Below are 12,001 nucleotides of genomic sequence, written 5' to 3'. Positions count from 1 at the left end.
ACATCAGTGCACCAATGAAGACGGAGGAAATAAAGCACAGTGAAAAGCAAGTTTATTAAGTTAAATCTTGTTAACTTTAGCTGTGCTAATGTAGGCCTACTGGTTCAGCCGGGGATTTAAAAGCAGAGCAATTCAAAACACACAACAATGTCAGGTTGGACATCGCCCGTGCATCAAAAGAACGAACCGATTTCTGACTCTGAGCAATTCAATTACAATGTAGCAAAAGAAGTCTGGATTTCAAATATCTGTACAGACAGTGAGAAATGTGCAAATGTGCATAGATTTACATTACATACATCACTGCACTGAGAAAAGGCCAACATGGACTGAAACTTATGCACTTTTTGCACACTATGTACATTTTTCACTGTCTGCACAGCCCTGCAAGAAAAAAAGATAAACAAAGGACAGTTTTAAGATGCTGCTCATCCTTTGCCTACAATTTAATTATAATAACTTGATGAAAAAAACTTTGGTCAGTATGTAAGACAACGTTATGTGGTTCATTTGAGTTTCAAGGACTTTTTAAGCACTTGCTTAAAAAAATGGCTTTTTGTAAAGTATTGCAGTACTTGTTTTCTTCCTCTCAAAATTCAACCACTGTGTGCAAACCCGGTAATAATAATCTGATGCATCATCTGCATCTGAAGTAATTTGCAGAAAGAGTTGCACAGCGAAAGTGAGGCTTACATCTAAACGCAGATGGTGCCATCATTCTGTAGTGATTCCATTCTGCAATCAACATTTACTCCATAACGATGTGTTATTGCATAACACTTGTCTATTTTTAATTTAATGCAGCTCTTAGGGTAAGAGCTCAGTTAACCCTTTAAAACCTGAGTCAATATCACTTTTCTTGTGCTGCACTCACATGCCTTTCACCAGTATTTAAACCTTTGAACCGTGAACACATTGAGTTGATTTCTTTCCAAAATATTTCTAAAAAAAAACAGCAACGTGGCAAGTGCAAGAAATAAGTAGATCTAGAGAACACATTTTTAAAAACTTGAGTAAAGTGTTCAGAGATCTATATTTATAATTATGATAGTTAGATATTTAAAATAATTTTACAGAACTATTAACATTTTCAAGCAATTTTTTCAGGTCATTTTTTATACTTTCCCATTTTGTTTGTTTTTGGGTTATTTTTAGCTAATTATCAGGAAATTTCCTTGTACTTTTTCCTAATTTCCTGCAAATTTTTGGGTTGTTAATTGCCTTCTTTCCATGGTTTTGAAAGAAATTAGGCCAATTTACCCAGGTTTCAGAGGGTTATAAAGTTACAAAGTGGTTTATAAGACAGGAAAAAATAGTTTTTGGTGTTTGACGGGTGATTGCAAGCATGCATATGTTTCATATGTGGCGTTATGTGCATGTGCATGCCCCTGGTTGGTAATCAAAAGAAAAAGCTCACCTTGCTAGGCTGAGGTTCAGCCTTTGGTTTAACCATCTGAGTGCCGGGTGGTATCATGCCTTTGGGAGGATCTTTGACTTCTACCTCCAAACCAGCATCTGAAAGAAAAGATTAGCTAAACATCAAAAAGGCATTAACGTTTTCAAACTGTAACTTAATCCATATGCATAGCAGCTGTGCTATATTAGGTCACTTTTGGGGAGTTAAGGGGTTGGTGATTATCATCAGTGCAATCTCTCTATTCACTCTGAGAAATACTACAGAGGACAAACAGGCTGCTCTAACAGACATTGACATACCTATTTCAATGCCATCGATAGTGACGTGGATTGTATAGAGGCCGACTGCTCCTGGAGTCCAGTTGGCGCTGTAGGTCCCGTCAGTGTTGGCTCGAATCAGCATGTTCTCACTGGGTCTGTGTGAGAAACGATCAATAAGTGGATTCCATCTTCCAGGAAAATGTGTTTTGTTGCTGCACTAGCTCACTTACCTCTTTGGGGTGGGGGAAGCAAAGCGCAGCTCTTCAAATGAGTAGTTTTCATATGCCTACAAAAGACAAAGAGCACACGTATGAAGATAGAACTCAGGTCTATCAATAAACAAAATGAAAAAGACACCACTTTGGTGTTCCCTAAATCAAAAGTGTTCTTATTAACAGGTCTGTAATACATATCTCAGTCTCCTGGAACTTTATATATAATAATTTTATAAAAAATTCATTGTGTATTGTTTCCTCAATGAATGTTTGTAAGCCTTTCTGATTTCCTCATATTTAGCCAATCCATTTACCTTTTTTTCTTTGTCAAATTTAATTTTACTTTACATTAATGTCTGCATTTTACTAATGAAATGATTAATGTGAAAATGCACGCAAGAACAATAGCTATTAGAAATGCTGGTTATAAACCACAAATAAAATGAAAATATTTTTAAAAATGCAAGTGGCTCATGAATTAACACTACAACTGTAATTACTCTCTTTGCTTGTAGGTGACAATACTGTCATTTCTATTGCTGCAGGCACACAACACATCTGATAGTGACCACGTAGTTCCCCCTTGTGGACCTTCTGCAGTCCTTTATATGTCAGTGCGTGGTTGTGAGTGAGTTATGAGTCGTTTACTGTGCATAATGCTGACCTTCATCATGGTGATAGCAATGTATCGAGCCTCTTTCACAATCATGGGCTCGTACGTGGCCTCCAGCTTGGGCATTGGCAGACCTCCAAAGGTTAGGTCAGGACCAGAGGACGAAGGCGAGGAGCTTCCAGGAAGCCGCTGCAGCCTCTTCACATTCTCAGGCTGCATCGACTTCTTTTGTGAAACAGGTACGGCCTTTACCTCCACCTGGACATTTAATGGATGAGAAACACAAGTTAGAGATTTGCCAAAATTAGCCTATCCTAATAGTTATAAAAATATAAATAATTTATCTTCTGCAAGCAGGAAAGCGACAGCAGTCACCCTGACCTTCATGTGTGGAACGTGCACCACATCTCCATACTGGTCTTTGGTCTGTACGACCACGGTAGTCGGCCATCCGCAGCGTATGTCATCTTTGTTCAGGATCAGAGATGTCTTCTGGGGATCTGCGTAAGAGTCTGGCTGCAGCCACCTGGATGCAAGCAAAGAACAAACAGAGAGAAACAGGGTGGTAAATTTGCAATAAGGGAGTCATCAATCAAAATTTAAATTGTCATGGGAAAGCTAAAATAAAATTTACAATCAACTCATACTTCAGAAAATGCAGAGTGCATATTTTGCTCTCTTCAGGTAACTAGAACTGACATAAGACAGACCAAGCTGCAGGCTTCACAGACAGTGGAGTTTTGGGATCTTTGAATTTTCCTTTCAGAAACACAAACGAAGAAAAACAAAAACTAATACTTATTTGAATTTTATTTTAAAATAAGCCATTTTTAGCTTTCAGTTACAGAAATTGAATATTCAGAACAGAAATGCCACTTCATTTCTTCATTTTACTATACACCCCCCCCAAAAAAATCAGATGAAAAATTATTTTTTTACATTTTCTGAAACCAGAGGTAGTCTTAGGTAAAGAAGAAAAAAAACATTGTTCAATACATGGCTGCAACACTGACTGCAAATGGGCTATTATAAATACAGTACATGTAAGTACAGTTTTCACTCCTTATTTCTTTTGCTAAATATTTTGGCAACTATGCATTTAAAAAAAAAATGTCTTGTTTGTTTTGGCGTTTTTTTACCCAGGACAACTTCTAGTTTCAGAGAATGAAAAGAATGGTTTAATCTTTGTTTTCTTGTTTGTTTGTGGGTTTTTTTTGTTTTTTTCTTTCTTTTTTTGATAGAAGAAAAAAGGAAAATTTAGTGGCTTTGACCTGCTTTTACTTTTGTATTTTTGGATATTAAAAATGAATATCAAGTAACAACTTTTTTTGTTTGTTTTTCCATTTCCATCTCTGAAAGTAAAATTCAAAGACCCAAAAGTACCACCAGACCTTCACAGACAATCACCTGGCCAGACGTCCTCCACTTGAGGTCTGCACACAGGTGATGAAGTCCTCAAGGAAAGAGTGCTCATTGGTTTGGAGGTGCAGGGGCAGATTTCCCTCCAGGGCCTCAAGGATGGTGGGGGAGTGAGACAAGGCTAGACCTTTTCCCAGGATCCCCGAGTGGGCCTTACATACCTGAGCGAGGTCAAAGGAAATACTTATCAAGGAGAGAAGAGCGCTAAAGAGATAAAAAAAAAAAAAAAAACCTTTTCACAAGACCATAATAAGTCTGAGTTTAAGAGATGACTCACCTGAAGAGAGGCTTCCTCAAGAATCTCAAGATCCTCCTCCAGCTCATTACCTAAAATTAAAAAAGGTTACAATAACAGATTAATCATTTACTCAAGACATCATAAAATTTTAATTTGCTCCCAGCAGAAACACATATTTTGTATCGGTGATTAACAGAATAACGGGTTATTCACAGCACAGCAATCCCCTCATTAATGTTTTCCATACCGATAGGGAGGGCCAAGTCTTTCTTCATCAGAGCTGCAGCACACACACTGCCCAGGTACGCTAACTCCTTCTCCAGCTGGATAATACCCTGAAATGTTACAAAGCTGCGGTCAGTATTGTAACGAGCAACATTATCTCAGACGATGAAAAACAGAATTCAGCTCGGTCATGAAAATCTATCTGTTCTCAGAACCATTATACTGAGAGATAAAGGGGCGGCCTGCTCCACAAAGGACAGGGTGATATGTGAGTGTGTCCGTACCTCATCAGGGCCGGGGTTGAACTCGTATCCCACAGCAACACACTTGAAGCCATAGAAGCAAGCTTTCTCATCCTTGACGTAGTCCGAGGCCGTTTCCAGTGAGAACAGAACTTCATTTCCTAAAAGACGGCAGGAGGGTGGAGGTATGTAGGTACTCACAGGTAAACTAGTGGCTGCCTGCTTTGGCTCAATAAAGCATCACTAAGGAGATTAACCCTTTAAAACCTGGATCAACATCAGCTTTCTTGTACTGAGTTCAGGCAGCTTTTACAAGCTGTGTGACCCTTTGAAAACTGAGCAGATTGGTTTGATTCGAAGGCAATGATCAACTTGGCAAGAGATATCCCACCAAATGCAAAAAAAAAAAATTTTAAGTAAAAAAAATTAGATTTTTAAAAAAGAGGTAAGGAAAATAAAATGTAATAAAACTTTTTTTTAAAGGGAAATTGTCCAGAAAAAAATATTTATATATTTATTATTCTGATTTATGTTTATGTTTTATATTTAAAATTATGTTACAGAAGAAAAATAATTTTAAAAAAATAAATAAGTACATATATATGTTCATTTTTAGCACTTTTTTAAAGTCACTTTCTTTTTGACTTTTTCCACACTTATTTTCAGAGATATGCAACATCTTTAGCTTATCACTAAATAACTTGTCATGATGTTTAACGACAGTTTACTGGGAAGCAGAGGTTGTCAAATGTAATTGCCTTCAAAAAGGTTAATATCTTGATTTTAAAATGAAGAATTTATCTTAGTTTTTTTATATATATATATTTTTTTTTATTCTACCTGACTACAACCTATTAGATCAATCTCTTGGCTTTTGGGAACTTTGGGATTTATTGTAAATTTACTCATAACTTTCATAACTGTCGATAAATAAGCAGCCTCTTACCTGGCAGCACGAGGACAGTAGTCGGCCAGCCTGTGGAGCCCGAGAACTTCTTGAGCTCAGTCCAGGTGTTGATGGTGTCATGGATCAGAGGTTTGCCCCCCAGGCTGGACAGGTGGAGGGTGCGGCTTGGGATGAGCAGGCGGAGGACGTCCTCTGGCTGTGCCGTGCCGCACTGCTGATCAAACTCGATGGTGGTCCAGCGGACGCAGTCTGGGAACGATACCTGAGGCAAGGTGAGACAAGATGAGTTCAGACTTAAATTCTATTTGTCATTCACTTTTTCATGATTTACTTTTTATTTAAGTCTGCCAAGGACACCTTACCCTGTATTGTGTGACTCCGGCTTGTTTGTACGGGTGGTCGCTCTCGATTACAGAGTAGTGATTTGAGGTGGTACAAGCTGACAGGCCCTGCTCAGGCTGGTTGCCAGTCGTGCTGTCTGTTGACTGGTTGGGATTGAAGGTGGGTGGGGCGTACTTTTGGTTGAGGGCGGAAACAGCAGGTAACAGCTCTTGAACGAGACCAAATACCTCGACAGCAGCCTAGACGAGGAAGAGGAGGCATTTAATCGCAATGCACACAACAGAGGCAATTTACAAATTTAAGATGAAGTGTTTGCCGTAAGGTTTGTACAGATTTTTTAAAAATTTGTTTTCTCCGCAACCATCTATTGCAAGAAAATTGTGCAAATTTGTAAATGGAGCAAACACATGCCACTAGGACCTAAAAATAATCATTAATTAACTGGTTAAATTATTCATGTGGTTGGCAAAGGACAAAAAAGCAGCAACCTGCAACCAACAAACTCAACAAATCTACTCAACAGCTCCATCATCAAATTATTTTCCGCCAAATTACAACTCAAAACTCACACTAACGGCTGATGCTGCTCTGATGTGACTGTCTTGCAGGCTAGTAAAACATCCTGCCACCAAATATTTACTGGTTTTCACCCACTCGTGCTTTGAGCTCATTCAGCATCAGAAAAGAATTGCAAGCATAAACGTTTCTTGCTTCCAAGTTTAAAACATTTATCCAGTACATTACATAACAAAATTTATCATCTCGTTATATTCAAGTACTTTTTCAGTATTTCAAAATATATTCAAGTACTTTATTTTCTTGATCGAGTCAAAAAAAAAATTCAGATTTTCAAGGTATTTAAGTGTGTAGATATTTGAGTGTCAAAATCAGGTACCTCAAGCAACTAAAGCACCTTATATGAACCCTGCATACTAGTTTGACCTCTTACCTTTGGTACAGAAGCAGCCACAGGGCCGATGTAGGCCAGAATAAGAGGCAGGAGCATGGAGAACAGGCTGGAGGAACTCAGCAGCTCGGGGATATCATCCACTGGAGACAATAAAGGACATTATACTGAAGATAGGCTGAACAGATACGATCCCAATTCAACACAAGTGGCTTCAAAGCAACGCTTTTGTAACACGGGTGCAGAGTTTGCTGCACTTACCATCGACAGCAAAAGCTCTGTGAAGCAGGTCCTTTGCAGCTCGGACCACAGCACTGACCACAGACAGAGCTCTGCTGCAGTTCTTGTCCTCCTCATTGGCTTTGCTGAGCAGCTGAGACTGGAGATCCCCGTCATACTCACTCCTTTAGCCACCAGAAACACTCAAGTCAGAAAAATAAAATCCCAAATACTTCAGAGATTAAATATTTTTTAAAAATGCTTGGCTTTTTGTTTCACCTGTAGTAAAGAATCTGCGGGATCTGTCCTCTCGTCTGGTTGGTGCCGTTGCTGCTCAAGCTGCAGGTGCTGAAGGTGAAGGACACGCCATCAGAGCACTGCACTGTGGTCATACCTCCGTCCCCATTAGCTGTCCGGCTGCCGTAGTTCCGCAATCGCACAGCATACTTTACACCCTCCTGCAAACAAATAAATCCATTTGTGAGACTATCTGCATTTTTTAAATACTTAGTACCACTTAATAGCAACAGTAGCAACAATATCAGGGTCTGTTGTAAGAATCGAATATAAACCAAGAACATGGAGGTACTAATTAAAATTTTCAATAAGTTGTTTTTCAAACGTCATTTGACTCTCTAACGTAGAACTGTTTATGTGATAGTGTTTTTTTTTTTTTTTGGTTTAGTTTATTTGCACACAATTAAAAATGGCATAAATTCCAGATGACTAAAAATAAGAAATGTGTCAGGAGAGGTCCTGTGAGGAAAACAGGACACGATTGCATAGAGTTGGAAAATAGTTACAGCAGGTGACATCCTAAAGAAATCATATGCATGCATCACTGCCTTGAGATTCTTTGTACCTTGAGTGGCACAGCCTTGTCCAGGCGAATCTCTGCAATATCACTGGGAGAATCGTCAGTGCTATAGGTGCCCTTCACCAGCTCCAGGGACGTCCACCTGTGAGAATGTGCCGAGTCCCCTGGGTGCTCTGTCTGCGCCTGCAGGGTGAGGGGACAAAAGTTGTAAAAAGATGCTCAAGTTTAAAAGTGTTAAGCAGCACCAGAAACCGCAGCAAACTTATAAAATATAAGCCGAAAATGTTTTCTAATCACTTACATCATCAGCCAGCACCTCCAGCTCATACTCATGGATGCCCCCTCCTCCGTAGACGCAGACGCCCACAAGCACAACGCCTGGCTTATCCACTGTCATACAGATGGCATCCGGAGAGCCGTTGCCCGTGTTCCAGCTCCGGCCCTGGCTCGTTTTGGTAAAACGGTTGGGGGATGCTTTCACGGAGTGAAGCGAGTTCAGTCCATCAACCTAATTTGCATGGACACAATGACACATATAGTCAACATATCAAACTATTACATCACCACACAAAGCTGATTAACCCTAAAGGGACATGGGGGAGAAAAGAAATAGATGGTGGAAAAAAAAGATATAGATGGTGAAAAAATAATTTGTAAAAAAAAAAAAAAAAAAAAAAGGTGTAGATGATTTTTTTCTCCACCATCAAATTATTTTCCCACAAACATTTTTTTTCCACCACCAATGTTTTTCCACCATCAAATTTTTTTTCCACCATCAAATTTTTTTTCCGCCATCAATTTCTTTTTATGTTTTGTTTTTGTTTTGTTTTGTTTTGTTTATTTTTAATTTTTCATTTGTTTAGATTTGACTTATTGTTGGTTTTCTCTGCTTACAGAGTTCTTGTTTTTTGCTGCTGGTGTTGGTTTTTGTTATTTGTTTGTGCATTTGCTGTTAGTGTATATTTTTAAAATTGTATTTTTATACCACTACAAAATCAATAAATAGATGTTTTTAAAAAAAAGAAAAAAAAACAGTGCAGAGAGAACACAGATGGTTTCTAAAAGACATGTTGTCAGACATAACTTAGAAAAAAATGTCTGACTTCATGTTTGGCACATGTTCAGAAACAAAGCACAAACTATTTATATCATCCGGCTGACAACAGAGAAGCAGACACAGCTGCAGAGACCCGATCCAGGTGCTCAGGGGAGGATGAGTCGTTTCCCTGACAACAGACAGGACAGAAAAACAGTGTTGTCGAGCATTGCTGTCAAGTGACTGTTACCACGGTAACCAGAGCGCAAGAGTCCTGACTGCAGCACAAGGGTATGTGTGTGTGATGATGAGTAAATGAAGAGAGGGAGCGACAGACATCTGTCCCACCCACTTAATGACTCAGCATGTCGTTAAAAACAATAAAGAAAATCTAATTCCCCCCTTTTTTTTCTGTTTCTGTGTTTTGGCAACAGTCAAAGCACCACTCTGTCCCAGGCAAAAGCTGTCACTGTGACGAGTTACTTTGCTAACAATAGAGCTTTAAGTAAAAGGAGGAAGGAGGACAGAAAAAGAATCAGGAAAGAAGCGCTGTTGGTGACGGATCTCATCTATAAATTATAAAGCTGCACTGTGACAATTTCACACATTTTTGAGCCTGTTATAAAACAAAAACAAATGTGAGAGGGGCAATGATAACAATGTAAAAGGCCAATACCGACACAACAGAGGATGACAACATAGACAAAAGTTATGCTCTTGTTTGCAAAAAAAAAAAAAAAAAACCTCTGCAAATGCACACTACGAGCAGGTCGTGAGGTGTCTTATAGGAGAGTGGTTCTCAACCTTTTCTTAAAGACAAACCCCTGCTCTGCTCTCATATCAAATGAACTCACGCACCCTTTCATCAACACCAACATCCTGTGGAGCTTGAATGTGCATTGGTGCAAGTCACCCTGAGCACAGGTTAAAATCTGTGTTTGTTGTATGATTCTGTGTCATATTGTGTCGGGACAAATAATAAATTGAACATAATTGAATTGAATCAGGTTCCAACTGTGTTCATTATCTAAATAATACTGAACACTATTCGCATTTTTTTTTTTACAATACTTAACATTAATACAGTATTTTTTCATACAATGAAACTATTTGTGTTTTTGGTTAGTTGGGTTAAGTTTGCATTTCTGCAATTAGTGGCAGAAGCTAGACATTCAGTACTTTTACCTCGGAGCCAAGGGCAGAGGCGGTGAGCTCAGAGACGATGGAGGCCAGCAGGCCACACGTGTTGGACACCAGGTGTGGAGAGAACAGCTCCACCTCCTTCCTCAGACTCTTCCTCACCGGCAGCACCACAATCACCAGCATCTTCTCCAGCACCTCCCGGAAACTGGTCATGCCCATCAGGTTCTCCTCCGTCTAAGGGAGTCAAATATGATATTACTGTTCTGATACATACTTAATTGTGGTGTTTTGATGAGGATAGGATGTCATAATGATCAAATGTTGCACCCGTGTCCATCATTTTGAAGTGAGGATACCTGATCAGGGTTCCAACACATTTTCATAAGCAACATTTAGAAACTTTTCTATAAATATTCACTCATAATGATAAAACAAATAAATGTTGTGCCCCAATTACTCGCTGTTTTTCAAACAGATTCAAACTCAAACATAATTTCATCTACTTACAGAACAAAAGAAGAAAATAAAGATATGTACATAATGTTAAACAAAATGTCATTCATTGACACATATTAAAGCTACGTTACACTGACAGCCACAGGACAAAAAATTGCCGCCATGATACATAATGTGGAAGGTTATATAAGGAGTTAAGAAAGTCGAAACAGCATGGTATTGCGATATGATTGTGAGGCAATATCGTATCGATACACATATACCAAGTATTGATCTTAAATTTTAATGATCAATATATACAAATTAACTTCTGGTAGCCTTCTAGAATAATGAAATCAATTGCTTTTCAGTCCACTACATACAATTTGTTGCAAAAAAATGTTGAACAAATTTTGCTTTGGGGACATAATTTGCAGTCAAAAAAAGATAATAAATATATTGCAAAATATGTTATTGCAAAACTCAACATATTCTTACAAGTTTGAAACTGCAACATCATTATATCGTGACCTAATTATCGTGATAATATCATATCATGGGTCTCTGGAGATTCCCACCCAGAGAGTACTTTAACAGTTTCATTAACACAAATAAATCCATGCCTTTTCCAAAACTTCTGGATATTTTCTTTTATAAATTCCATGACTTTTCAAGGGCAGGAAAACAAGATTGGGAAATTCTATGACATTTTCAGGCTTTTCATGGTCATGGGATCCCTGCCTAATGTTCGGTGTATGACGCGTACAAACTCACATGGCTTAGTTTCTCCATGTGGGCCACCAGCAGGGGGAAGCGGTGAGCCAGTGCAGAGTCATTCTCTGTGCTGACTTGTTTGACCAGTGAACGCAGCAGCACTTCCCCGTCGTATGCGATGGGCAGGATGGATGTCAGCTTGACTGAGGTGTTGCACAGAGCTGACATCACGGCAGCCAGCAGGCGGCTGCTGGATGTGCGGAAGTTGGCTTCAGCAATGTCCTAAAAAACCCCCACAAAGGACAAAAATGAATCTGATTTTTTTGGTGTTGCAAAGCAAAATCGGATTATATTGATAAGAAGCTGTAGTTTTGAAACTCTGGTGAACTGTCTTGATAATAGTATTACCTCAATATTGAAAATGTTTACCAGAGATACTGGCCATCTTGAAAAATGACTTACCATTAGACCAACTGTCTTTTATTTTAGGAGCAAGAAAAAAAAGATAACTCTACCTTGGCTCAAACCAGTGCCCACCTCCCTCCCTCAGTGTAAAAAAATAAAAGTGTATTTAATGGAAACTCCATGTAAGGATGGACAGGTTTTTGATACTATGGGCTCCTGTAATTACCTACTTTAAATTACCAAAGTGATAAGGTGCTGTACTGACTCCATTGTAAATTTGGCCAAAATTAACAACTATTTCTTTACATGTATTCTTATTTGAATTTGTATTGATTCATTTTCCGGAGACTCCTCTCTGTGTGGATGCACATGATTTGTAATTTCCATGTTTATTTGCCAAACTTTAGTTAGTTATTTTTTTCTTTCTATTTCCTGACAAAGTATAGT

General features: G+C 38.7%; 1 protein-coding gene across 20 annotated transcripts in view; it reads right to left on the bottom strand.

Annotated features, from left to right (window-relative positions):
• The window catches only part of mycbp2 (MYC binding protein 2), a 95,178-nt gene that overhangs the window by 36,733 nt on the left and 46,444 nt on the right, over positions 1 to 12,001 (bottom strand). For all 20 annotated transcript variants that reach the window (XM_088083437.1, XM_088083438.1, XM_088083441.1 and 17 more), the window contains 18 exons: positions 11,210 to 11,431; positions 10,043 to 10,234; positions 8,123 to 8,329; positions 7,867 to 8,004; positions 7,284 to 7,462; positions 7,047 to 7,189; positions 6,828 to 6,928; positions 5,899 to 6,117; positions 5,576 to 5,798; positions 4,672 to 4,790; positions 4,410 to 4,497; positions 4,202 to 4,251; positions 3,913 to 4,085; positions 2,887 to 3,031; positions 2,557 to 2,763; positions 1,908 to 1,963; positions 1,717 to 1,832; positions 1,418 to 1,515 (listed from right to left, as the gene is read on the bottom strand). In XM_088083437.1, coding sequence (XP_087939563.1) covers positions 1,418 to 1,515; positions 1,717 to 1,832; positions 1,908 to 1,963; positions 2,557 to 2,763; positions 2,887 to 3,031; positions 3,913 to 4,085; positions 4,202 to 4,251; positions 4,410 to 4,497; positions 4,672 to 4,790; positions 5,576 to 5,798; positions 5,899 to 6,117; positions 6,828 to 6,928; positions 7,047 to 7,189; positions 7,284 to 7,462; positions 7,867 to 8,004; positions 8,123 to 8,329; positions 10,043 to 10,234; positions 11,210 to 11,431 — 2,676 coding nt within the window. The remainder of the gene's footprint in view (positions 1 to 1,417; positions 1,516 to 1,716; positions 1,833 to 1,907; positions 1,964 to 2,556; positions 2,764 to 2,886; positions 3,032 to 3,912; positions 4,086 to 4,201; positions 4,252 to 4,409; positions 4,498 to 4,671; positions 4,791 to 5,575; positions 5,799 to 5,898; positions 6,118 to 6,827; positions 6,929 to 7,046; positions 7,190 to 7,283; positions 7,463 to 7,866; positions 8,005 to 8,122; positions 8,330 to 10,042; positions 10,235 to 11,209; positions 11,432 to 12,001) is intronic.

The sequence above is a fragment of the Plectropomus leopardus genome, chromosome 10 (assembly GCF_026936395.1).
Source record: "Plectropomus leopardus strain MGB_pleo_1.0 chromosome 10, ASM2693639v1, whole genome shotgun sequence".
Taxonomy (NCBI): domain Eukaryota; kingdom Metazoa; phylum Chordata; class Actinopteri; order Perciformes; family Serranidae; genus Plectropomus; species Plectropomus leopardus.
Note: the sequence above shows the minus strand (reverse complement) of the source record. Positions and strands in the feature narration are given on the sequence as shown.